This window comes from Haliotis rufescens, unplaced genomic scaffold (genome assembly GCF_023055435.1).
Source record: "Haliotis rufescens isolate VD_foot unplaced genomic scaffold, xgHalRufe1.0.p SCAF_2, whole genome shotgun sequence".
Lineage (NCBI taxonomy): Eukaryota > Metazoa > Mollusca > Gastropoda > Lepetellida > Haliotidae > Haliotis > Haliotis rufescens.
In genome coordinates, this window is record NW_025963890.1 from 63,244,687 (window position 1) to 63,271,516 (window position 26,830).

At 41.6% G+C, this 26,830-nt stretch overlaps 1 protein-coding gene across 1 annotated transcript; it reads left to right on the forward strand.

The window, feature by feature from the left end:
* The first annotated feature begins 4 nt into the window (after positions 1-4).
* On the forward strand, positions 5-8,592 carry LOC124142901 (F-box only protein 4-like). Its single transcript, XM_046511599.2, has 6 exons — positions 5-580; positions 1,731-1,942; positions 2,734-2,957; positions 3,910-4,170; positions 5,306-5,472; positions 7,724-8,592. Exons 1-6 carry the CDS (start codon positions 215-217, stop codon positions 7,817-7,819), a joined length of 1,326 nt encoding a protein of 441 aa, XP_046367555.2. The 5' UTR covers positions 5-214; the 3' UTR covers positions 7,820-8,592.
* The last annotated feature ends 18,238 nt before the right edge of the window (positions 8,593-26,830 follow it).

The window sequence follows — 26,830 nt, forward strand, 5'->3', positions numbered from 1 at the left end:
GTCATATAGCAACGTGACAGCATGTAAACATTGACGTGGACTTCCGCGTTTAGTCATCTGTCAGTACGTGACACGTGGAGGTTTTCTATATCACGCCCGTGACGTAAATAATTTAAACCTATATATAAAATGAAGCCTCTTACAATTGTATCAGAATTTCAACTGACGTTGACAGATAAAGTGAGTTTAATAGCCAGTGAGCAAAACTACCACGATGATGTCAGTCGCACACATGCCATGTACCGTTACCTCTCAGCCAAGTCAGGAACCGATTTTTAGCCACCAGTATCAAGACGAAACAGTTCTTGATGCTGAAATAAGTAATGTGTTAAACTCAGTGAAGGATTTACTGAAGAAATACAGAATGTACAGCAAGGCGGCGGAGTCCAGTGTTGTTTCGGGCGGACTGCAACAGTATCTAATCAGACAATTAAAGCGGAAAAATGTTACCCCGGACAAGTCAACACTAGAGCGTCTACAAGCTCTTTACCTCAAAGATTCGTCAACTGTTCACATGCTGCCAGATAGTGTGTACAACAATGAAAATGAAAACAATACTCCGCGATTTAACCGTCTTCCAGTAAGTATATTATGCGAAACGTCATATATCGTTTGTTTGTTGTTTAACGCTGCACTCAGCAATATTCCAGCTATATGACGATGGTCTCTTAATATTCGAGCCTGGACCAGGCAATCCAGTGATTGACATTATGAGCATCGATCCACACAAGTAGAATACAATGACATGCATCAACCAAGTCGGAGAACCAGATCACCCGATCCGTTAGTCGCCTCTTATGACAAGCACAATTACCTTTTAAGGCAAGCATGGGTTGCTGAAGACCTATTATTCAGATCTTCGCAGGTTTGTTAAATATCGATAACGAACAGCTATTTATTGTTGATATCAACAAATTTTGACGAAAGTGATGATATTATTATCAAATTTTATAGCTAAAATGGATAGAACTATCATTAAACCGCCCGCATGTTATCAGAAATGAGCATGCCACTATAACTTGATAATGCCCTCATACTGCTTGACGACGGGCCATTATCATGCCTGTTTTGGGGTGAGGTCATATTGATGTTCAATAGTGACGTCATCTGGTTTGTTCTATGATGTTCCCATATTTGTAAAAGTGGGTCAGTGACATTTGTTGTGTGTTGATTGGAGTAAATGTTTCAAAACCGATATTTTTTTATATTATTATTTGATTATAAATTCGATCCATTTGAGCTATAATAATGGTAATGCTATTTTTCAGGGCATTATCATTTGCAGAAGCCCTTGGTCTTTTCAACTGCACTTCTTTGTCGGGCAGTAATGGAAGACCTTTGGCTTCTGCAAATGATGATGCCCTGAAAAATAGTGTTACCCTTTTGATGAAGTCATAATTTCTGTATACTGTCTTTAGACAATAAAAGGTGCAATTTCAGATCTCTGTTTCTTTCACATTATAAAAAATTTTTAAAAATTGTTAATTACATCTGAGTAGATGTAATTAAGATATATATTTTTTATCAACACAAAATATTTCTAAAACATCCATGCTCATTCACTGTCACACAGCAATGCCCAATGAGCAAGGTTAGCACGTACAGATCTGACAGGGTGAAATATTACCATTTTTATTTAATTAGATATGATTATGTCTGGTTTATGTCATTATTATCATCAACCATTGATTATTTATTAGTCCATATTAATCATGTCTTTAAAATTTCAGGTAAATTTGAAGCTGCACATTTTTTCCTTTCTGGATGCACAAGGATTGTGTCAAGCCAGTCGAGTGTGCCGTGGCTGGTGTCAGCTGACCTCTGATGCATTGTTATGGCAAAGGAGACTCAAGGCAGATTTACCGAGATGGGATGTTCTGTCTCACACAGCCAATCCTAAACTGTATCAGGAAACAGAGTCAGAACTGACGGATAAGGAAGTGTAAGTATTTCTTTGTACTAGTAGTAATTGTAACAAATCATGATTCTTTTTTTTGAGTTTCTTTACTTTACACCATTTCAGTTATTTCTGATGGAATATGATTTAATTATCATTGTCACTGTCTGGTTATTATTATCTGATTATATTTATTAATAATTTCAACTTGTTCGGCATTAATTTTTATATGGTAAATATCAGACAGCAACAGCAAGTTAAGACATGGACAAGGTTGTAGGGCTGGGATGGGTAACTCAGGTCCTTGTGCCAGGTAGGTACTGAGTAGGACCCCTGTACCCACATGACTACCCGAAGCCTTGGTTAGTCACGTGATATATTGTTAAATGATGAAAATTATCTTGAATTCCATAGTTACACAACAAATCGCTTATATTGGCATTTCTTTCTGACAATGCATGCAAACCTTGTGACCTTTATATGTTTTACGGGGTGGTCGGGTAGTCTCGTGGTTAACCCGTTCGCTCGTCACGCCAAAGACCCTGGTTTGATTCCTGACATGGGTTCAATGTGTGAAGCCCATTTCTGGTGTCCCCCGCCGTGATATTGCTGGAATATTGCTAAAAGCGGCGTAAAACATCCCTCAGTCAGTCAATCAGTCAGTTAGGAAAGGCTCGGTAATAGGGAGTTGGGTACCGGGGTAGTAAATTTGGACTCGTCCCAGCCCTACAAGGTTGCATTAGTATTTAAGGCATAGGTACAACTCTTTATCAATGATAATAATTCATATGTTTTAAAAAAAAATGATGATGCTTAATCAATCCTTTTATTTTCAGTTACTTTAAATGTTCCCCTGAAGTTCAGCAGTGTCAGAGGCAGGAGTTGTCCACATTCCACCAAGTATCACAAGTGCTCAAGTCATTCCTCCCAAAGAAAGCCCCTCGAGTAGCCATGTTTGGACCAGGCCTTGAAACCAACACCAGCGGCATTGTCAGGAAGATGCTGTATGAAGACAATGAAACATTCCAAAGAATAGCGATGTTTCCTGGACAGTTTGAAGGTGGGTCACATATACCTGGAAATAGAAAATAAGTACTGAGGAAATAAGGTGGGGTGAGGTAAAATGGGGTTTAATGTTTTGTCCAAGATTATTGCACTTATTTAGCGACGTGCATGCACGTTAGTGGGTGGCTGCTTGTACTAGTCTGGACTGTTGCCGAATTATAGTGCTATCCCACTGAGATACCATGCCGCAGTTTAACATTAATACCCCACTCAGACACAGTATACTGAGCCGACCAATCCTTCTTTTACCCCCTTAATGTCGAACGCCAGACAGGATAACAACAAGTACCATCTTTTAATGCCTTCGGTATGACACAGCCGGGGATTGAATGGTGAACGGCGGACGCTCTACCACTAGACCACGGAGGTGGTCCCTGAGGAAATAATGACCCATCCCTATGTTGTTTATGATTCCTTTGAATATCCTACCTCTATTACGCCATCAATTCCTGCTTTGGCTGTCATCACACAGAAAAGAAGTATGGCATTTATGGCTGTGATGTAATTGCGGTGGTAATGTTAGAATTATACTCAATGATAACTGTTGTTTGATTTTGTTTGACAACTCTCAAAACCCCCTCTCACTCACTCTTGAGATCCGGAGTAGAATAGGTCTTCAGCAAACGATTGGCCGTAAAAGGCGACTATGCTTTTCGTAAGGGGCAATAAATGGGATCGGGTCGTCAGGCTCACTGACTTGGTTGATGCATGTCATCGTATCCCATTTGCGTGAATCGATGCTCATGACATCAATCACCAGACTCGATTATTTACAGACCACCGTCATGTGTCAGGAATATTGCTGAGTACAGCGTTAAACAACAAACAAACAAACAAACAAACACTCTTGAGTCAGCATTAGAGCCTGTTTATTTGTACAGGTGACACAGTCAGTGGGTTGATTCAGTGACAGTGTATTCATGTTGTAATTTCTCTCTGCTCTACAGGAATGGGGGCTGGTATGACGATGAAGCTGCCCAAAGGGAACAGCTTCCACCTGACTGTTCTGTACACAGCGACAAAGAGGGAGCGAGAGATGACACAAAACCGAGATAGACTGGCTACAAATAAACTGCTGAGTAAGCAGAAACAGAGTCAGGATGGCAGTGATAGTGAAACCTACGAGCTCCAGCAGTCAATCAAAGATCTGTGTCACACTCTAGATGCCTTTGTGTTTGTAGTGGATGCTTCCTGCTCAGTGGAAACAGGTGAGTCTGCCTTTCATGTTAATCTAGGGGCGGTCGGGTAGCCTAGTGGTTAAAGCGTTCGCTCGTCACACCAAAGACCCGGGTTTGATACCCGACATGGGTACAATGTGTGAAGCCCATTTCTGGTGTCCCCCACCGTGATATTGCTGGGATATTGCTAACAGTGGCGTAAAACCATACTCACTCACTCACTCACTCGTAATCTTGTCGGTCCTGCCCCGACAAGGAGTTTCATTGTCACTTTGGTCTGCCTCTGATCATGTCATACATAGATTGTCGATATTTTAAGAGTGAGTGAGTGAGTATGGTTTTACGACGCTTTTAGCAATATTCCAGCAATATCACGGCAGGGGACACCAGAAATGGGCTTCACACATTGTACCCATGTCGGGAATCGAACCCGGGTCTTCGGCGTTAAGAGCCAACGCTTTAACCACTAGGCTACCCGACCGCCCCGATATTTCAAGAGGAATGGATGGTGTGGTGTCTGGTTTCTGGGCAGACTCTCAACACAGACATCATGTTTCATTCAATAGAGGCACACCTCGACATGGAAATGAAGTCCTAACAAATCTGATACAGTTCATTCAAACACCCCTTTTGTGCGAACTCAAATTTTATGAAGTATTTAAGTCTCACAGTTAAAGCTTGTTGTACTTACACAGCGACATTGTCTCACACAAGTCACGATTATAAAGTCTAGACATACAGACCACCCATAACATTGATACAAACCCATTCCACGAATATCTCTATTCTCATTTACGGCTAGTTCAATGACAGATAAGGCGACTATGCTTGTCGTAAGAGGTGACTAACGGGATCGGGTGGTCAGGCTCACCGACTTGTTTGATGGATGTCATCATATCCCAGTTGTTTAGATCGATGCTCATGATGTCAATCACTGGATTGTCTGGTCCAGACTCGATTATTTACAGACCGCCGTCATATAGCTGGAATATTGCTGAGTGCAGCGTTAAACAACGAACAAACAATCTCAGATATCAATTTCTCTAATTCCTCACTCACATATGTTATCTTTTATTTCTTTATTAACATTCTCGTTTATCATGATTACATGTATTGACTTGCAAATATTGCAAATAAACATTATTTTTCACTATTTTTATTTCAGTGGAGAGCGGTAAAAGAGAGCTATTTGCCATGATCAATGAGAGATGGTTAGCTCCGTATGTTCCAGTTCTGGTGCTCTCGTGTATCCCAGAATCCTCTTCTCACAGACTTTCTGCTAGCGATGTTGTGCTGGCACTAGATCTCTGTGAGCTGAACAGGCCGTGGCTGGTAGGTAGCCCTATTGGGGACAACTGTCACGCCAGTGTCCACCCTCGATAGTCCTTTCCTTTATTATTATTACCCTGGACTTATTCATCACCTTAGCTTTGTTTAGCAAGTGACATCACCATCTCTCAGATCCCTAACTTGGTGTAGCGGCCATGAAATGTACGAGTCCCGTGATAGGATTCAAAGCACGGACCTTCTGATCCGAGGTCGGACGCCTTGTCCACATGACCAAAGAGGTTAACCCCGTCAGCAAGCTGACAAGGTAAGGATGTCATCTGTGGGATGACTCCACGCCCTGCTACATACTTCCTCGTCAACAGAAGGCACATCCCGGGCTGCATAGTAGGGTACCGAGGCTTATTTTGCTCAAATTTAATATGAACATGCTCCGCCCCACGTTGGGTGCCAATGTAGCGGGCATAAAATTTCCGAGTCCCGTGATGGGATTCGAACCACTGACCTTCTGACCCGAGGTCGGACGCCTTGTCCACATGACCATAGGGTTAACCCCGTCAGCAAGCTGACAAGGTAAGGATGTCATCTGTGGGATGACTCCATGACCTGCTACATAGGCAAAGAATTTATCCCCCTTATCATGCTCATGAGCTGGAAATATAACAACCAATCCCAACGACTCTTTGCGATAAGAGTTTTGCATCAATTGACATTCAAAATTGATGGCATTGTATGAGCAAGCCCTCAATATATTTTATAGAATCAGAAGATTGTTATGGATAAACTTTCATCTGTAAAAGATGATTTCGTGACTATTAAAACAGAACAAGGGGGGGTCATAATGTGTCCAGGCATGTTTAGATCTATCTGAGACAGTATTGAACAAGATTTTGTTTGTTTGTTGTTTAACGCCACACTCAGCAATATTCCAGCTATATGATGGCGGTCTGTAAAAAATCGAGTCTGGAGCAGACAATCCAGTGGTTAATATCATGAGCATCGATCCACGCAATTGGGATCGATGACTTGCATCAACCAAGTCAACGAGCCTGACCACCCAATTCTGTTAGTCGCCTTTTACAACAAGCATAGTCACCTTTTACGGCAAGCATGGGTTGCTGAAGGCCTATTCTACCCCGGAATCTTCACGGGTCGTATTGAACAAGAGAAACGTCTCCGTGGTCTGGGGGTAGAGCATCTGCCAGGAGAACGGAAGGTTTGGACTAAGATCCCCGGCCGCGTCATACTAAAAGATGGTTCTTTTTGTTGCTTTGCCTGGCGCTAGGCATTAAGGGGCTAAAACAAGGACTGGTAGGCTCGGAGTCAGTATACTGTGTCTGAATGGGGTATTCATGTGCATGCACGTTGCTATATAAGTGCAATAAACTTTGACGTAACATTAAACCTCACCTCACCATTGAACAAGAAAAATCAAACATCACTACTTGATTTAATCATGAAGTGTAATTTGATTGGACAGCTGTTTTAGCAACTTGTTGTTTGAACCGGAGTCAAAGAGAACGTATGGTGGCGAAGAGGTCCAGGGTATATATCAGAATAGAATGGAATATGAATACACTGGATAATCGAGCATGGTTCATGTCATGTGATTATGTCTGTCAATCCATACTCTAAAGCAACTTAACATGTTTTTTTAGATTGTGAGAGGCGCTTAAACAGTTCTGACATATAATGAAGAAGTGCATCATTTTTGTAGTTTTCACAATGGTTGACGTAGCTGAATTAAAACACAAAAACCCACTACAAATATTGAATGAAGCATACATAATATATTTGAACATCTAAAGTTCTCCTTATTAAAAGCTCTATGTCTTAAATTCTTAAAAATATGAAAACATTTTTTAAAATATTTTGTTTACTAATTACATGTTCCAAAATTGTCACACAAGAGTTAAAAATCTTTCAATTAAAGTCTGTTTCCACCTGTGGCAGAGGTAGAAAGTATTATGGTCACTAGTCTTTATGAGGATCTGGGGTAGAAAAGGTCTTCAGCAACCCATGCTTGCTGTAAAAGGCGACTGTGCTTGTCGTAAGAGGTGACTTACGGGATCAGGTGGTCAGGCTCGCTGACTTGGTTGAAGCATCTCATCGTATCCCAATTGCGTGGATCGATCTCATGAAGTCCATCACTGGATTGTCTGGCCCGGACTTCATTATGTACAGACCACTGTCATTAGCTGGAATATTGCTGACTGCACGTTAAACAACAAACAAACAAACAAACAAAAGTCCTTATGATGACATACTCATAGATGTATTTCATTGTGGTTTGCAGGTGAGAGATGCTGTGGTTGACAGTTTGTCAGGTGTGGAGAAAGGAATACAATGGATTGTTGATCAGTCTCAGCACAAGTACACAACAACAAACTGACAAGGAAGATTAGCAAGGGATGTTCTGGTGCAGCAGCATAATTGCAGGAGGCTGCATGCTGACTGCACACTGACTGCACACTGACTGCACACTGACTGCATGCTAACTGCACTCTGACATGAAAGTCTCTGCAAACTGATTTGGAATCAAGCAATATTTCATCACCGACTTACATGCAGACATGGGTCATTGTGATGTAGACAATTATGTGGACAATTGCATCATAGTGTACATCACTGAGTATCTGAGAGGGCCATATGTGATATTGTCATATATACTCTGGTTCATGTTTGATATTTGTTTTTTTATCTATTTTCATATTGTTAAAATATTGTTTTTGAAATCAATCAAATAAAAATGACACTTTTGAAATCAATAAGTGTGTATTGTTCATGTATGTGTGATCTCGACCATGACAAGCACCAATTATAAAATGGCGATACTGTTTTGAAATCAATTAGTGTGTAATATTCAAGTACTGGTATGTGTGATCTCATTTTGTTTGTTTGTAGTTTAACGCCGCATTCAGCAAAAGACCACCTATATGACAGCGGTCTGTAAATAATTGAGTCTGGACCAGATTATCCAGTGATTGACATCATGAGCATCGATCCACGCAATTGGGATACGATGACATGCATCAACATGTGTCTGTATCTATCTATATATCCTGGACCATAGTCCTCTCTAGTCCTTCAGAGTTCATATATGCAATATGTATTATACTGACGTGTTGTAGTCAGCAGAGTCGTGAAAGAGTGAGTGAGTGAGTAAGTTGGGTTGAACGCTGCTGTTAACAGTATTCCAGTTATATCACGGCATGTCAGCTTAATGTGGGAGGAAAGCCCGAAGTGATGCAGGTCTCAGACGTTTACCACTTCGGTGAAACCCAGGAGCACGGGTATGGTGCTGAGAAACCTTATAACATAATCAGGGCGAACCGGGATTCAAACTCACAAGCATAGGTTTCTGGCGTGCCCAAGGGACGCAACTCTGCACAGCGAATCGCATACGACTCGTGGTGAAAGAAGCCAACTCTACTCTAGTCCTGGAAATTACACCGAGTGAGGAAGGTGATCAAGACTACTTCAGGCCTGAGTTCCCATACCTCCACGAGGAAGGAAGTTCATAACAACGACTCCAATATGGTCGTTGCGAGTTCGTATACATACATTTAGGGAGGTAGGGAACATGGCCTTGAAACTTGGAGAAAATGGGTTTTCGACCAATTATCCTTTATATGAAATCAGATGAAGAATGCTTGAAAATACTTATCGAGACCAGATATTTTTCACCCACAACTGCAAAACCAGATATTCTTTAGTTTAAAACTAAGAGCCAAAAATCTTATAGTTTGTGTCTATTCATTTGTAAGCAGATCTTATTTCATATCCACCAGGAACATTCATTAAGAACAGAATAGCATAGATCAAAGGAATGTTCTGGAAAAGAAAATACAGTTAGTGCCCTGTATCTACGAATAGACAGTAGATACTACTATAACAATGCGAAAATCATTATATTTTTCTTCAAGTTTTATCAAAATCAAATATATTCTACCACTTTAAGTTTCACATTCCCGAGCCAGTAAACGCTACATAGTTTACAGGACGTCTATCATAATACGTAACGCTTGGAGCTTATGGACGCTTATGTCCATATTTTAACTGAATTTATGAATGATGTACACTATGAACATGATTGACATTCACTGAGCACAATGTTGTAAGAGACCATGGCGTTTATACTATGGTACCTTAATGAGTCCACTTTTATGTAACTCATTATCATTTCTTAACTATTGATTTCAATATCTTAATGTTTTACTAGTTAATTGCTCATCGTGATGTCTTAACTATGAAATAGAATACTGAGATGCTGTTGAATGTATGTTGTTGCCTTTTGACGTCACATAATAAACATTCCTGCATTTCGCCTGAGAACCTCTCTGTCTGTTTTTGAAGGCGTGGAGATCCCGGAGTTAATTCCCCGTAACAATTCTAGGCATAAACGGTCCCTTAAAACGGACTGTTTCAATTGGTGGAGCTTATCCTAGATGACCGGTGCCACGCCTACCAACTACAAACAGAAGTTTCGACGGCCTGAGCCAAGGTTGAACTTAACCAGTTTGCTCAAGACGCAGGAATCATCCCTTCCAGTCCCCCCTCCCTAACAATCCCCGCAACAACGTCATCAACGGCATCAACATCAAAAGCATCAACGTCCAGGACAAGATCATTACCAGCGCCATCTCCATCCTCCTCATCTGTATCAACAGCCTCTTCATCAGCAGCTGAACCTCCATCTCATACAATGGACACACCAAATGTCAGGCTGAGGCCATACACGGGACAAGAGAAATCATCAAGAAATCAACAAAGAGTGCACTGGCCTCAAAAGCTAAAGATCCCAAATTCTCAGTAGGTGATCTAGTCCTGATGCAAAATTCCCATGTTCTCCCTGGTAGGTCCCCGGAACTGTCAGTTAAATGGGTAGGTCCCTACACCATACTTGAGCTTGGTCCCAATCATACGTTCAAGCTACAACATGTTCAAACGAACAAGACCCACAAGGCACTTATCCATGCCAATCGCCTCAAGCCCCACAATGTTCGCACTTCCAACGAACGCCTTCCAGATCACACTCCCAACCATGGTCGTCATTCTCCTCTTCCCAGCACGTCTGCTGATGCTGACACATCCTCAGACACACAGGTGGTTCTTCCAGAGCCACACATCAGTGATACAGGCTCTGCACCACCCATTGCCCGCCAACAGGTTGACAAATCTCAAGATAATCAAACGTATCCTGTTGACAAAATTATCAGATGTAAAATGGCAAACGGTACCAAACAGTACCAAATCAAGTGGTTAGGCTACTCAGAAACGACCTGGGAGCCCGCCTCCAATCTTGATCCATCACTGATCAAGCACTTCCATAGGTCTAGAACAATGTCTGGTAAGAAGCGCAAACACGGACATAAGTACTTCCAATGATTCATTTGCATAGGTGTTATCAAGCTACCCCCTATCTTTTGTGACGTGAATTGCATGACCATAAGATATGAGTGACCACCCCTTTGCAGTTACCAAGTGTTCTGTGTCCCATAGTGCTAGGTTGTTTATTACGTTTGCTTGTTTGTTGTTTAACACACACACACACACACACACACACACACACACACACACACACACACACACACACACACACACACACATTATATACTCGTACCCGTTGTTGTTCTGTTGACATGTTGGTTTTACTTACAGAGCTGTTCGCCAAAACGCACAAGATGCATTATAGATCGCGTAAACGCACCATCGAATAGCTATGACTGCACGTGAATTGAGAGGGTTTGGTCAGGCTTGCTGAGTTGGTTGATACAGTCATCGTATCCTAATTGCGTGGATCGATGCTCATGATATCTATCTGGTCCAGAATCGATTATTTACAGCCCGCCGTCATATAGCTGTAATATTGCTGAGTGCGGCGTTAAATCAATCAAACAAGTTCCGAGAACGGATTCCAAAACATCTGGTGGCTACAGTAACAGTCTCAAAATAGCGGTTGAAGACGTCGTTACATCCTGGTACTGACAGGATATGTATCCCCGTCGCTGTATCCACGACTTGTGCCTACGACCAAGGTGACGCTATACCTAAAACTCATTCACTGTTTGACTTACATTTCCTTTCAGTCGCAGGGTCGGTCGGGTAGCCTAGTGGTTAAAGCGTTCGCTCGTCACGCCGAAGACACGGGTTCGATTCCCGACATGGGTACAATGTGTGAAGCCCATTTCTGGTGTCCCCCGCCGTGATATTGCTGGAATATTGCTAAAAGCGGCGTAAAACCATACTCACTCACTCACTCCTTTCAGTCGCCTGTTTTCTTCTTTAAGTGCCCTGTTTTCCTTTCGTAATTGCCGGTTTTTCTCTCGGAGTGCCAACAATTCCGCCGATTCAGAAACTTGTCAAACAAATGAATGTCCGATATTGCAACAATAATTAACCCGCACATACTGCCCGGGAAAAGAAAGTAGACAACCATTCGTGATGGTGGCTAAAATGTCGGCGGTTTTCGTCACGTAATAGACCGCCTCCGTGGTCTAGTGGTAGCGCGTCCACCCGGAGAGCGGAAGGTCCGGGGTTCGAACCTCGGCCGCGTCATACCAAAAGACGTTAAAAGATGGTACTTGTTGTTACCCTGTCTGGCGCTAAAAGGCCTAAAACAAGGACTGGTCGGCTCGGAGTCATACTATACTATACTGTGTCTGTGTGGGGTATTCATGTTACACTGTGGCATGGTATCTCAGTGGGCTAGCACTATAAAATCGGCATCAGTCCGCGCGCACACACGCACACACACACACACACACGTACGTGTGCATGCACGTGGCTATGTAAGTGCAATAATTTTGAACGCGACGTTAAACCCCATTTCACCCCACCTCGTCACGTAATCTCAACAGTTCGGCCGCATCAGACGTCTATCGCATATAAATAAATGTCAAATATTGCAATGTTTATAATGATTTACAGCAAAATATAACATAATAAATAATTCACTTTCATTTACTGATTTATTTTCCCAATACTCTATGTAGGAAGGTAGTGTCATCTCATCCCGTATCAATGAACGTCAGTCTCGTTATTTGGTCAGAAATCCCCGTGCTGAGACAGTACATCAAACTTCCATTTCAGTGTCAATGAGACGTTTTGGTTTAGATTTTTTACAAGCAGGTTAAAATATAACTGGGTAATACGCCATGGCGGATGCCGTGGCCTTGTCTGTGTGTGGCCAGGGGCCTTGACTGCTGAGACCGAAGAGCCTGCGCTGAATACTGTACAAAAGTACGGAGAAAGTTGAACATTATGACAAACTATGAAATCTGGTGAAGGGAACGATGCGATGAACGACGACCGTGATATATCTGGAGCCTGGAGAGTTTGCTGTGGAGCCTTGAGAGTTTGCTGTGGAGCCTGGAGTATTGGTTGTGGAGCCTGGAGACTTGGCTGTGGAGCCTGGAGACTTGGCTGTGGAGGCTGGAGACTTGGCTGTGGAGCCTGAGGACTTGGCTGTGGAGCCTGGAGAGTTGGCTGCGGAGCCTGGAGACTTGGCTGTGGAGCCTGAGGACTTGGCTGTGGAGCCTGGAGTGTTGGCTGTGGAGCCTGGAGACTTGGCTGTGGAGCCTGGAGTGTTGGCTGTGGAGCCTGGAGTGTTGGCTGTGGAGCCTGGAGAGTTGGCTGTGGAGCCTGGAGACTTGGCTGTGGAGCCTGGAGAGTTGGCTGTGGAGCCTGGAGAGTTGGCTGTGGAGCCTGGAGTGTTGGCTGTGGAGCCTGGAGTGTTGGCTGTGGAGCCTGGAGTGTTGGCTGTGGAGCCTGGAGACTTGGCTGTGGAGCCTGAGGACTTGGCTGTGGAGCCTGGAGTGTTGGCTGTGGAGCCTGGAGTGTTGGCTGTGGAGCCTGGAGTGTTGGCTGTGGAGCCTGGAGTGTTGGCTGTGTGCGGAATGATTGTGAGGAATGATGGCGATATGTGACGGAAAACCGTGATGCACACGTGGAAGTGTCCGTGTTTTATACCGCGAGTTACCGCCGATCACACCAACAGGCCTCCTTTGGTATTCAGGAACAGAGTAAATACATTGGTTACATCCTTTTGAACATCCTTGAAAATCCTTGAAAATGGAGTCTGCTTGAGATGTGTTGTGTGAGAAAAGGCTGTGAATGAACTTGTCAGTCCCGGACTTTTCATGGAACACGCCATGCTCTTTATATGAAACACCCTCAGACACATTTCTAGTCACTGGAAATCAACATCGTGTCTGAAATTAAACACCAGCGCAAAACAATAACGAAGGGTCCTATTTCGAGCATATGTTCCTTAATTTGATGATGTCTTCTTTTCTATAAACATTCATTGTCCACACGGTGATCCTTCAATATTTACTGAAGCCATTATCTCGCTGTTCGTGTGGTATGATTGCCCTTCCTTTACGTACATTATGGGACCCGTGAAGATCCGGGGTGGAATAGGTCTTCAGCAACCCATGCTTGCGGTCTGAAGCGACTATGCTTGTCGTAAGAGGCTACTAAAGGGATCGGGTGGTCAGACTCGCTGACTTGGTTGATGCATGTCATCGTATCCCAATTGCGTGGATCGATGCCCGTGATGTCGATCACTGGCGACAAGGGTGACACTTAATTCAACAAGGATTTTTCTAGAGATGAATTCTTTTCCACTCTAATTGATAATCTTGATGTTCAAATGTATGTTAAAATAGAGATGATGCAAGATCATATGCTAGCATTCGTTCTTGGTGCAGATAACAACATTGATGAAATAACGTGGCATGTAGAGCGGAATGTCCGAGTAACTCTCCATTCCTTTAAAATAATGGAGCAGAGGCCCATTATTTTTAAGGAATGGAGAATAACGAGGAGATTCCCATACTTAAAACTCATCCATGCTTTAACACTTTGACAAAATATTATGTTGTGCAAAATATTTTTACTTTATTGTTTGTATTTTTACTGCGCGAGTCGCCATTGCGTGATGCACGAGGAATGCGTTCTCTGCAGCTTTGCACGTGCCCCAAGCTCCGTCGGGAGATGACATTTACAATGCATGGTTCACGGCTCTTCAGTTTCGTTGGGTCCTAAACTATACTGAACCACAAAAGTTCCTGTGACATTGAATAAGATTTAATGCAAAGTTATGTTTTTTACCAAATCTGAAACAATTTCGGTTTGCAACAGATAAAGGACTCCTGTAAGTGTTCAAATGGTTTAATTTGCCATACTGACTTCAGAAAATGCGTGATTTCATTAAAAAAACAAACCATGAAAATGCCAAAATGTCAATTTACAAATCAATAGCGTGTGTCCACCTCTGGTTGCGATGCAAGCAACACATCTTCGTCTCATGGAATGGACCAGGCGTCGCGCAAAGTCCTGTGTGATATCTGTCCATATCTGCTGAAGCATGTTTCGAAGTTCATGGAGTGTCTGTGGAACACGTGGTTGACGTCGAAGGCGCCGATCCATCTCATCCCTCATGTGCTCGATTGGTGAGAGATGAGGGGAGCGAGCCGGCCAGGGGATGACATTTACGTGGTTTTGTTGAAGGGAATCCTGAACATGTCGAGTAATGGGAGGCCGGGCGTTGTCATGTTGAAAGGTAATGCCTGGGTCATGACGACGCAAAAACGGTAGAACAGGGCCGATGATCTCGTCGCGGTAGCGCTGTCCATTGAGATTTCCCCCTGCCACCATCAAACGGGTCCTCGGTCTTGCTGTAATCCCACCCATTCCATAACGCTGCCGCCCCCGAACCGATCTTCTTCCATGATTGACACAATGATTGACGTAACGTTCACCTCGACGTCGGTACCCTCGAATCCGTCCATCGCTGTGGCTGAGGTGAAAACGACTCGTCAGTGAATAGAACTTGTCCCCACTGCATGGCCGTCCAACGTAGACGCTGTCTGCACGACTGTAGACGTGCTTGACGGTGGTTTCCAAAATGGGACGTAAGCGGGTCTTCTGGCGACAATCCCTGCACAGCTGAGGCGACGACATACGGTTTGTGAAGATATTCGTCGAAGGCCAGGGATGCTTCTTGCAGTCACTGTTGCTGGCTGGAATCGATTTCGTAGGTGTGTTGTTCGAATCCAGTTGTCTTGTCGATTATTGGTTACGCGTGGCCTGCCACTCCGAGGATGGTCTCTGGCCGCATTCGTCTGTTGCCAACGTTGCCATAAACACCAAATGGTGTTTCTGTGGACGTTAAATTGTCTTGCAACATCACATTGACTCGATCCTGCTTCAAGCATACTGTTATAAGGTTTAAAATGCATCTCAGAAACTAATGATAATAAATAGAACCCATTAGATATAGTTCGTGACAGAACTTGTAATTGGAAAGGAATCAATAGAGAAAAGACATTTCACATTTATCATTGGATTGGTCTCTGGCTATTATCAATGAGTTAATGAAACAAATGGGGAATTACAAGGTATAATTCATTTGGAGCTTCTGAGCGAGTCACAAAATCAATAGAGAGATGAGCAAGCTGGCACGTAGGCTTTAGTATTTTTCCGATGGCGACACACATGAGTTCATGGTCAGATCTAAACTTGTAACGAATCAAATGGAGGTATTGAGACATGTGACAAGGACAGGCCAGGCTCGAACACTATAAAATGATACCCTCAACATTAGGAGAGGAGAGCGCGGTTTGCAATCGATCGAGTCGTATCCCGATCGTTCTAAGTTTCCCCCAGCTAGTGACGAGCCTGGCCAGTCTGATCCTGTCCTGTATTGATAGATGGGCTGAGAGTAAGTAAAACTATGTGAGTATAGACTGGTGTTGCGTTTCTTTATTATGCGTGTGTGAATGCTGATAGAGACAACTTGGAGTAAGGGTCATTAGACCAATCACTCCTTGACGGAGCCGAGCCGTGGTGGACAAGGCGAGGGCAATGTCCTGGCTTAATTGACCACAAGGACCAGGAACGGCAATACATTTAGTAACTGTAGCAGGGTCGCACTGGACGCCCGAAAGCAGTTACGACATGGTGGAGTATGCGGGTTTTCTCTTGAACAAAATGTTTAAGACGATCCCATTCTTTGTTTTTCCTATTGTCGTTCCGTGAGTAAAGTCCATGTGTCGGACTTCCCTTCTACCGAGGACAACTTTCTCCGCCCCTCATCCCCTCCCCCGCCCTCATCACCACCGCTCTCACAGAGATTACGGACGTCCATATGGCAATCGATACTCTGAGCGAACAGTTGGCTATCCTTTTGGCGACACTTGTTTTTTTCGCCGTCCGAGATCAATAATTTTCACGAGAGTCAGAATCAGTATCCCCAATCCCTCGGACCATATCCTCCCTACCTAACTCGGCCGTGTAAACAGACAGGACAAAAGTTTCAGCACCAGCAGGACCAACAGCATCTTTGACGACGGCAATCAACTTCGCAACGGGCTAACCTCACCAGTGGTGGTAAGTATGCTTTTCTTTTACTCTGATAGGTGTCCCCCGTGTAATGCAAAATCTCATTTTTGTCTGCCAATTTGACATGTCACAGGAGTATGTAGAACTAGGTACATGTATCACTCCGTTCCCCACCCAGCCATGAACAATTATAGTCACTATCCTTCAGGTAACTTTCCCACTGTGCTGAGCAAACCATACTTATTGACTTTTGACAATACTTATTTGACGTCACGTGACCCACCGGTTTCTAATTTTCCATGTTGTAAGCAGCCTTAATCTCCTCACTGGCAAGTCACTTTAAACAAAATGACAACAGGCATAGGATTCATGTTATTTAGGGAGAAAGTTAGTTTCTACAATTGTGGATTCAGGAGATGCTACTAGATTTTTAAGTCTTGAAGTTTTCAATGACTCATGTCTGTGGAATGACATCATTTTGCAAAAGTCAGGTATTTTACCTCAAATTATTGGTGATCTTTAAATAGACCGACGCTTTCAAGTTGTAGCCAATTTACCTTCTATGATTTTAGGCTCAGATTTTCTGATACAACGCTGTCATGAATTTTCAATATCATACTTTGACCGTTCAAAATGGTTCAACAAATGTTCCTATCTGGGTAAATTGTATTTTGTTACCACCTGTTGCTGGTCAACAAACAGTGACCACAGAACGAGAACAAATTACTGTTCTCTAGCTCTCAAATATTATAACCCCCCCCCCCCCCCCCCCCAATAAAAAAAACCCAATAAGTTACTTCACTTTCGCAGTTCAGTATCGATCGGGCAAAAACATGTTACTGATAAGAACGGTGCAGGCAATGATTTCGCCAAGTCAGCTGACGACGACAAGATATCTATTTTGACTGTACCAGACATAGTATCAGATTTGTATGATAGACAGTACAGTTCCTTTACCTCTTAGTGTAATCTCAGACCCCATAGAGATTAGTCGATAGCATAAAGGCAATATGACGGTTCAAGTGAAATGTAATATTGTACTTACAACCTATCTTGGTATAATGATCACAGAGTATTTAAGTTTTGTCCACGCGAACCGGCTTAAACGGTTTGTCAACCCGAAAAATAGACCAACTAACCCAATTCCAGTTGTTGCTACGGACAACCAAACGATTCTGTCTTAGTCTGACAACAATCATACGGAGATGACCGCCCCGACGCCTCAGACATTAACTCCCAAGCAGGCACAGAATCCAGACTTTGATTTACAGGAGGATGACGTTTTCATAGTAAAACGAATCTTGGCGCATAAAATAGTGAATGGAGAAAAGTACTACAAGATTCACTGGGAAAACGTCACGTTACAGGAGGCTACATGGGAACCCGAATCTAATATCCCTCAAGGATTGATTCGTGATTACATGATCCAGAAGTCATTAACAAAGAAGCGAAAACGTTAGGGTATATCTGAATATATTTGTCGAATAGTGTTTCAGATTAATTGTTATATTTCGTTTCCTTTTTAGTTCAGACACTGCAGACTTCGTGTTGGAGACGGGCCCCTCTGATATTGATTTTTGCATGTGTTTTATTTCAGGTTTAGAATTACATGATGCTATATGCATGGAGCTAGCACATGCTATATATCGTTATTACATTGTTAGATGATTCAATTGTCACAAGGTTATAGGAAAATACAAGCGTGCATATATGTTGAGAATGTGTATTGTTATCGTTAGATATTGTGTTTTGAATACTCCGAATACTCGGATTATTTACAGTGATGTGTTGGTTGACATTGAAGAAAACAAATCATGTTCATGGGTTATGGCCGCACATGTATTTCGCGGGCCAAGAGAATACAAATGAGTTACAAAATATGAGAAATGACGACTACGGGTCGCATGGTTATATACTACTTCTACGAGATGATTCTGGCTGCACATGTATTTCGCAGGCCACTATAAAGCGAGTTCGCTTTGTGTGTATATACGAGAAAACAAATGAGTTACAATATACGTGAAATGACGACTACGGGTCGCATGGTTATACACTACGGTTACAATTACAGTGAAGTGATATACGATGATGAGAATTGAGATACAGTCATGTGAACTGAATACCGTCATATGACGTGGAATACAAAAACGAGACAATAAATAATGTTGTGATGATATATGTTGATACTGTAAAAGAAGTTCACTATTGTTGGATGTTGCTTACTCGCACGGTTCCCAGTGTGAGATTATATATTACCTACTTGTGACAATTGTTATCATACTTCTAAGATACAGTCAGCGAGGTGTAGATTCGAGATGAATACAGTCAGACAGTTACTAGGTTTCACAAGACATGGAAACCTTTTTCTTACGAAACATGAGTGATATATGATATTTAGTTTGAAGTTAATAATTATTTTGATGCACTTATTTCTTTGAATTTTAGAATCCAGAGGCCTCCTCCGACCAGTATGGGTCTTATTGATTGTCATCGCGTTGGTTAGCATCCAGAATCGGGTTAATTCCGTGCATACGGAACTCCGACTTCCATGGGGAGTTGTCTTCGTACATATGTCACGAATCGACATTTCCCAGAATAAATGGATTCATATCTTTCAATATAATTGCCTGATTTAGATGGAATGGGCAATAGATCAAGATATCGAGACTTTTGTTCCACATATACTTTGGCCTGTTATACCGTTTCGGCGATGGATGGATATATAGAAAAGGCCGAACGAGAGTTGTTCGCGTATTGGACAAATGTCCATAAAGACATTAACCTGTTAATTCCCCATATTAACATTTTTCACAAGGATTCCCGCACTAAACGAGCGATACTTCCTTTTATTGGATCAATAAGTCGTTCGCTGTTTGGTACTGCTACAGTCGAGGATGTTGAACGACTGGCGCGTTATGTTAAACAATTGTCGTTGCATGCTGCTAATACTTCTCGTGCTTTTCAAGTCCAAGTTCGTCAGATGTCGTCATTTATAACTAAAACAAATGAACGCATTTCATCCGCTCTCGCGGGTATTGAAACGAACCATAAAGATATTATACTTGTCACTAAACAAATACAAGATGTGGAGAGATTTATTTTTATCACAATGAAAATCTTGTTAGATCGCCTCACGTTCCTAACTACTATTAGACAAGAAATTGATGAAATGTATTTAGGCATTCAACAGTTAGTTAATCAACGATTGAGTCCATCTTTACTCCCAGTTTCGGAAGTAAAGAGAGCGTTAAAAATGATTCAAAAACGTCTCAATGCAGAATACCCGTTGTTTCACGTTGCACATAAGGATCCAGGTTATTATTATCGGGAACGCACTGTTCACTGTTCCGGGAATTCAGATTCAATTTTAATTTCGCTTATTGTTCCTATCCAGACTCATTCTACCCTCCTTGTATATCGAATAAATTCTTTTGGCTTACCATTTAATCAATCAAGTACACATGTCACTCAGGTTATGAATTTACCAGATTATCTTGCTGTTTCGGAAGCTAAAGATCAGTATATTGAATTTTAGGCTAGGTGAACACGAAAAACACTGTCCAATTTTTCACAGTCCGAAACCACAAACATCGCTCACATGCGCACTTGCTTTGTTTACTAAAGACACACAAGAAATTAAATCCTTGTGTGATACAAAATTCCGATTAAATGGGCTACGTTCAATGGCTCTCGAAATTGAACCAGGCACAATTCTTTTAACTGGCATAAAAACCATAATACTAACGTGCAAGGGTCGCATTGAGAAGCGTCCAGCTTGTCAGATTTGTATATTTAAAATTCCTTGTTACTGTGCGTTGAAACTGGATGAATTCGACATAGACATGAGAATTCATAAATGTGTGAAAAAATCAACTGCTTCAAAATTATACCCACCTAATCTTTTACTTTTATCGGAATTTTTTAATGCATCCATCTTAAAAAACATTGATAGTTTACAGCCCCTTCTGAAAGATTCCGCTTTTAAGATCCCACATTTATTAATTGATGATAAAGTTTTCGATGAAATTCGTAGAAAGGACACAGAATTTCAAGTTGATTTACGCCTTATTTCTCAACGTATGAAAAAGGCACAGGTCATTTCGGATAATTTAATTGATGGTAATTGGATGGATTCCCTCCCACCTTACGCTTTAGATGGGGATTTAACCAACCCATATCACTTAACGGCAAGCATAGCCGCGGGTTTATCCCTATTTCTCTTAATAATCGTTCTTTTCTTATGGCTTAAAGTTCGACGCTTATTTTTTACATTGACCTTACTTACAGTAGACTCCCAAACTGACGGTTTGACAATTTGGAAACCACATCAAACTACAACCTTTCAAAATGACCCCCCTCCTTCATTTATGTCGTTGATTAGATCCACTATTTCAATGGATGTTTTTCTGATCACATCGACAGTATTTCTGGTATTCATTTTGCTTTTTCGAAGAATAAAAAAAAAAGTCAATCGACCGGTTACGTCACTGGTTTTACATTTGACTTGCTTGTCATGAAATTATGGTCTCACAGTTCTATCTTTGACCCCGAGACCTCACGTTAACGGCTGGAAATACTTTAACTTATTTTCGTATTCAGCGGGTATTCCTTACTTATTATTTCCTGTTTGAATGTCACAATTTGCAAATTCAAACCCCGACACAATCTCTATATATATTTCGGGGAAAATTTATGTAAGTTGGCTAATGGCGTTTCGTTTAAAACGATTCCTTCCTTCCACGACAGGTGTTTTTATGGTACTTCAACATTGTGGAGTCGCTTTTCCGTTACCTCTGACATGATTAACATCGAGATCAGTTCCTCTGAGGTTTCTTTAAGCCCTGTTGACCTCTCCACTTTGGCCAGCTGCCTTGAAATAATGATAATGGTTTTCGTTGCCCAAATAGGATATTATGGCACGTATTACTTCATAATTTATTGTCTTTGTTATATCCCAGCCTTTTTAACGACAGGCCACTCGTTACCCTCAGCATCATAGTCAGTAGGGTACAGTGAGAATATCAGAATATAAAATGGTTACGAATTTGAAATATTTGATCATATTAGTTATTCCCCTTTACAGATACTGATTTACAAGGAGAAAAGTTTATTTCTACTTATTGCATCTCTTTATTGTGACAATATTGAATGAATTACTTTTCTGTAGAGACAAGACCTGTATTTGGAATTGGTTTCTCTCATATGATGGTCATCTGATAGTCACTTGGTGACATTACGTTACATTATTCTCCTATTGTGTATCTTCTATATTACTGTCTAGGTTCAATTACTATCGGTATTTCAATGTGTGCTCTCAGTCCATCCCTTAATAATTATATATGTTGTTCGTTTTGGTGTTATTAGCTACAAAGCATTTGCTGAATGTTGTTGGTTAGAATTTTATGATAGTTTATCCGACTGTAATGTTCAAGCAGTCCATGGGATTTGTTCGTGCTTATTAATGTCTTTTATGATTGTATTTGTCTACGCAAGTGAACCTGTAACGAATAATCCAGAAATTCGATTCCTGCCGGAATGTTCCTCATATGCAAATATGCATATGCCAGAAGACTATTATTGTTTATATAGTCTTATGTTTACAGGCAGAAGTCTGAGCTGCTGCTGTCACATCTTTATATGTATTCATATTCCTATAGTTGGTATGGTATTATTCACTTGTTGTTCGTGAATTACCAGTATTTTTAAGTGTTGTAGAGGATGGCCGTACCCCATTCTAAAGGGCGGAGAGTCAAGCACTTCCCCTGCTGTCGTCTGGTCCACGCCAAATCCTTATTCTGGCTCCTTGCTATACGCTTGCTGTCGAGGATGCACGCTGTCCTATCACCTCTGCCGCTAAACACAGACCGCTAGCCACAGAGAGTTATCTATATCTGTCAGCACCCCGACGTCTACATCTACAGGTGCTCACGACGACCGCATATACACTGTAACTCTATCGGCATACAACATCTTTAGAGAGCGACCAGTCAACACTCAAGCAGTGTCAAGAAAAGTCAACCTCTCGCTTTGTCACCCCAGCCGAGGACCTGACTGTGTGCATAGACCGCGTGTTTTCAAGGATTCCAGGACATTGGACAGCATTCCGCCAGTTGACTTTTCGAAACAAGAAAGGAGCCAGTGAATTCGATTGGGACCAGCGACAAATGAACTTTCGTGAATGGTGGTGCCTTATTGTGGCCAGGTGCAGTGACATTTGACTTTTATGCATCGCTATTAATTAATTCTACATGGTATTTGAATAATATTTCATGGTGTTTATGCTTTGTTGTTATACGAAATAACACAGGATCATTAACTTATTCTTTACCCGGTAAATACATTTTTAACTGTAAAAGTATTCGTTGTTTTCGAAATCGTTATAACATTTGAAAATTGATTACAATTTTATATATATAATGATCGATCCTGTTTTACTTCCATTATGTTTATTGTGATTGTATTTTATATCTCAGACCGGAACTCATGCTTAGATCTTCCGAGCTGTGGGCAGCTCTTGTCCACAGGCGGAGGATGTTATAAGGTTTAAAATGCATCTCAGAAACTAATGATAATAAATAGAACCCATTAGATATAGTTCGTGACAGAACTTGTAATTGGAAAGGAATCAATAGAGAAAAGACATTTCACATTTATCATTGGATTGGTCTCTGGCTATTATCCATGAGTTAATGAAACAAATGGGGAATTACAAGGTATAATTCATTTGGAGCTTCGGAGCGAGTCACAAAATCAATAGAGAGATGAGCAAGCTGGCACGTGACTTTAGTATTTTTCCGATGGCGACACACATGAGTTCATGGTCAGATCTAAACTTGAAACGAATCAAATGGAGGTATTGAGACATGTGACAAGGACAGGCCAGGCTCGAACACTATAAAATGATACCCTCAACATTAGGAGAGGAGAGCGCGGTTTGCAATCGATCGAGTCGTATCCCGATCGTTCTAAGTTTCCCCCAGCTAGTGACGAGCCTGGCCAGTCTGATCCTGTCCTGTATTGATAGATGGGCTGAGAGTAAGTAAAACTATGTGAGTATAGACTGGTGTTGCGTTTCTTTATTATGCGTGTGTGAATGCTGATAGAGACAACTTGGAGTAAGGGTCATTAGACCAATCACTCCTTGACGGAGCCGAGCCGTGGTGGACAAGGCGAGGGCAATGTCCTGGCTTAATTGACCACAAGGACCAGGAACGGCAATACATTTAGTAACTGTAGCAGGGTCACACTGGACGCCCGAAAGCAGTTACGACAATACCAATGGCTCACAGACGCTCATTTTCGGACAGGCGTGGCATTTCGTAATGTTGAATAATTGCGTAATTATGTTGTTTTTCTGAGTGGTTGTTGTCAGCATGATGCTAAACATTGCACATGAAATCCCGTTTCGGGATCGATGCTCATGATATTAATCACTCGATTGTCTGGTCCAGACTCTATTATTTACAGACCGCCGTCATATAGCTGGAATATTGCTGAGTGCGGCGTTAAACAACCAACCAACAAACCGTTAACCCACATGTTTTTATACCCATTCTTGGGTAGTGAAATGCATGGGGCTTGCATAAAAGTCAACGTTTTCATGGAATGCATGCTTTTCTGTAGCAGTTGCGTTTTTGTAACTTGATTCCATACATGTACTAAGCCTGTAAAACCCAACTATACTTGTTTGAAAAATACACCTAAATATTGGTGTCACAGGAACTTTTGTTGAACCTCCAAATCTATTATATATTAGATTATATATATATATATATATATATATATATATATATATATATATATATATATATATATATATATATATATATAAAGTAATAATTAAATAAGTGGAGTAAGATTGGACTCAGTTTTAATTGGCTTATAAATAGAGGTTATCACGCGAGTGTGTTTGGGGATGGTAAATATCCTGCATTAGGAATAAACATTGTATTTAGCGAGCCTTGGCGAGCTAAATACATAGTGTTTATTCCTAATACAGGATATTTACCATCCCCAAACACACAAGCGTGATAACCTCTTTATCATATAATGTCATTCTTTAATTCTGTGCTTCAAAATCGCTTTCCCTCACTCACAAACATTACCGAAACATTGCGAGTATCCTGGAATGCGCGCATTAATATTTATTACGTCACAGGGTAAGTGATGTGTCAGTCGGACAGTGACAGTAGCCAATATAGTTCCAACTGAAATATGTTTCTTATACAGTGGCCTAGCAACATATACGCAAAACAACAATTGTTTTTAATTGTCTTTCGCGGCAATCCATCGGTCTGTCCGCGAGAGTAACTGCCCTTTGTCAAAGGGAAACTACTCTAACCCTAGTCTATGAGACGTCACGGCCACGGTCAGATGTTGTTGACAGTCGGTCTGTCCTGTCATAACGATAAGAAGTGTTGTCAGATGTACACACAGCGACAAAACGAAACAAGGTAACAATACAAACATATTTCCGCCAAATCCAACTATTTTAATTTGTGGAGGAGGTTTCAAGCCGCAGAGGTCTACAAGCACAGATATGGCTACTGATCCCGCTTGGCTAGATCTCGTGCCCTCGCCAAATTGCTTCGAAATGTATATCTCGAAAGTTGCCAAAACTTATAAAATGCCTTAGCTACGTCACAGTTAGACACAGATTTTCAGTATATTAGACTGTTCTTTTGATAATGATAGCAATTATCCCTGTAGTTTATCCAGATTCCCGATGGTTAATTCTGACTCGATCGCCGAATGACGAGTGCGACGCCGTGTTTGTTTATAAACAGTGAAAGTAGTCCTTACGTGACCTTTGATATTTGCATCTTTATCCGCATATGACCCCAACGGATATCGTTTTTATCCGTTGGCTTTATCCTGCCGAGAAACCTACCCATTATATGATAAATTTAATTATCATATAATGGGTAGGTTTCTCGGCAGGATAAAGCCAACGGATAAAAACGATATCCGTTGGGGTCATATGCGGATAGAGATGCAAATATCAAAGGTCAAGTTGGGACTACTTTCAGTGTTTATAAACAAACATGGCGTCGCTCTTGTCATTCGGCTATCGAGTCAGAATTAACCATCGGGAATATGGATAAACTACAGAGATAATTGCTATAATTATCAAAAGAACAGTCTAATATACTTAAAATCAGTGTCTAGCTGTGACGTAGCTAAGGCATTCTATAAGTTTTGGCAACTTTGGAGATAGAAATTTCGAAACAATTTTGCGAGGGCACTAGGCCTAGCCAAGCGGGATCAGTAGCCATATCTATGCTTGTAGACCTCTGCGGCTTGAAACCTTTTCCACAAATTAAAATAGTTGGATTTGGCCGAAATATGTTTGAATTGTTACCTTGTTTCGTTTTGTCGCTGTGTGTACATCTGATTGCACTTTTTAACGTTATGACAGGACAGGCCGAATGTCAACAGCGTCTGATCGTGGCCGTGACGTCTCATAGACTAGGGTTAGAGTAGCTTCCCTTTGACAAAGGGCAGTTACTCTAGCGGAAAGACCGATGGATTGCCGCGCAATGCAAGTAAAAACAGTTGTTGTTTTGCGTATATGTGCTTCGCCAGTGTATAAGAAACAGATTTCAGTTGGAACTATATTGGCTACTGTCACTGTCCGACTGACTCATCACTTACCCTGTGACGTAATAAATATTAATGCGCGCATTCCAGGAAAACTCGCAATGTTTCGGTAATGTTTGTGAGAGAGGGAAAGCGATTTTGAAGCACAGAATTAAAGAATGACATTATATGATAAAGAGGTTATCACGCTTGTGTGTTTGGAGATGGTAAATATCCTGTATTAGGAATAAACACTATGTATTAAGCTCGCCAAGGCTCGCTAAATACAATGTTTATTCCTAATGCAGGATATTTACCATCCCCAAACACACTCGCGCGATAACCTCTATTTATTACTATATTGTGCCTGAGAGTTAGAACTTTACTGTGCGTTTTATATATACTAGTATATATATATCTCATCGTTGTAGGTTACGTGACGCATGGTGTGTTTAGTGTCAAGGTACAACATTTC

Excerpts from the sequence above, each read along its gene's own strand:
- LOC124142901 (XM_046511599.2), top strand. The coding sequence starts at position 215 with ATGATGTCAGTCGCACACATGCCATGTACCGTTACCTCTCAGCCAAGT. Across the intron at positions 1,943-2,733 it reads GAACTGACGGATAAGGAAGT|TTACTTTAAATGTTCCCCTG; the intron begins GTAAGTATTTCT and ends TTTTATTTTCAG. Across the intron at positions 5,473-7,723 it reads AGCTGAACAGGCCGTGGCTG|GTGAGAGATGCTGTGGTTGA; the intron begins GTAGGTAGCCCT and ends TGTGGTTTGCAG.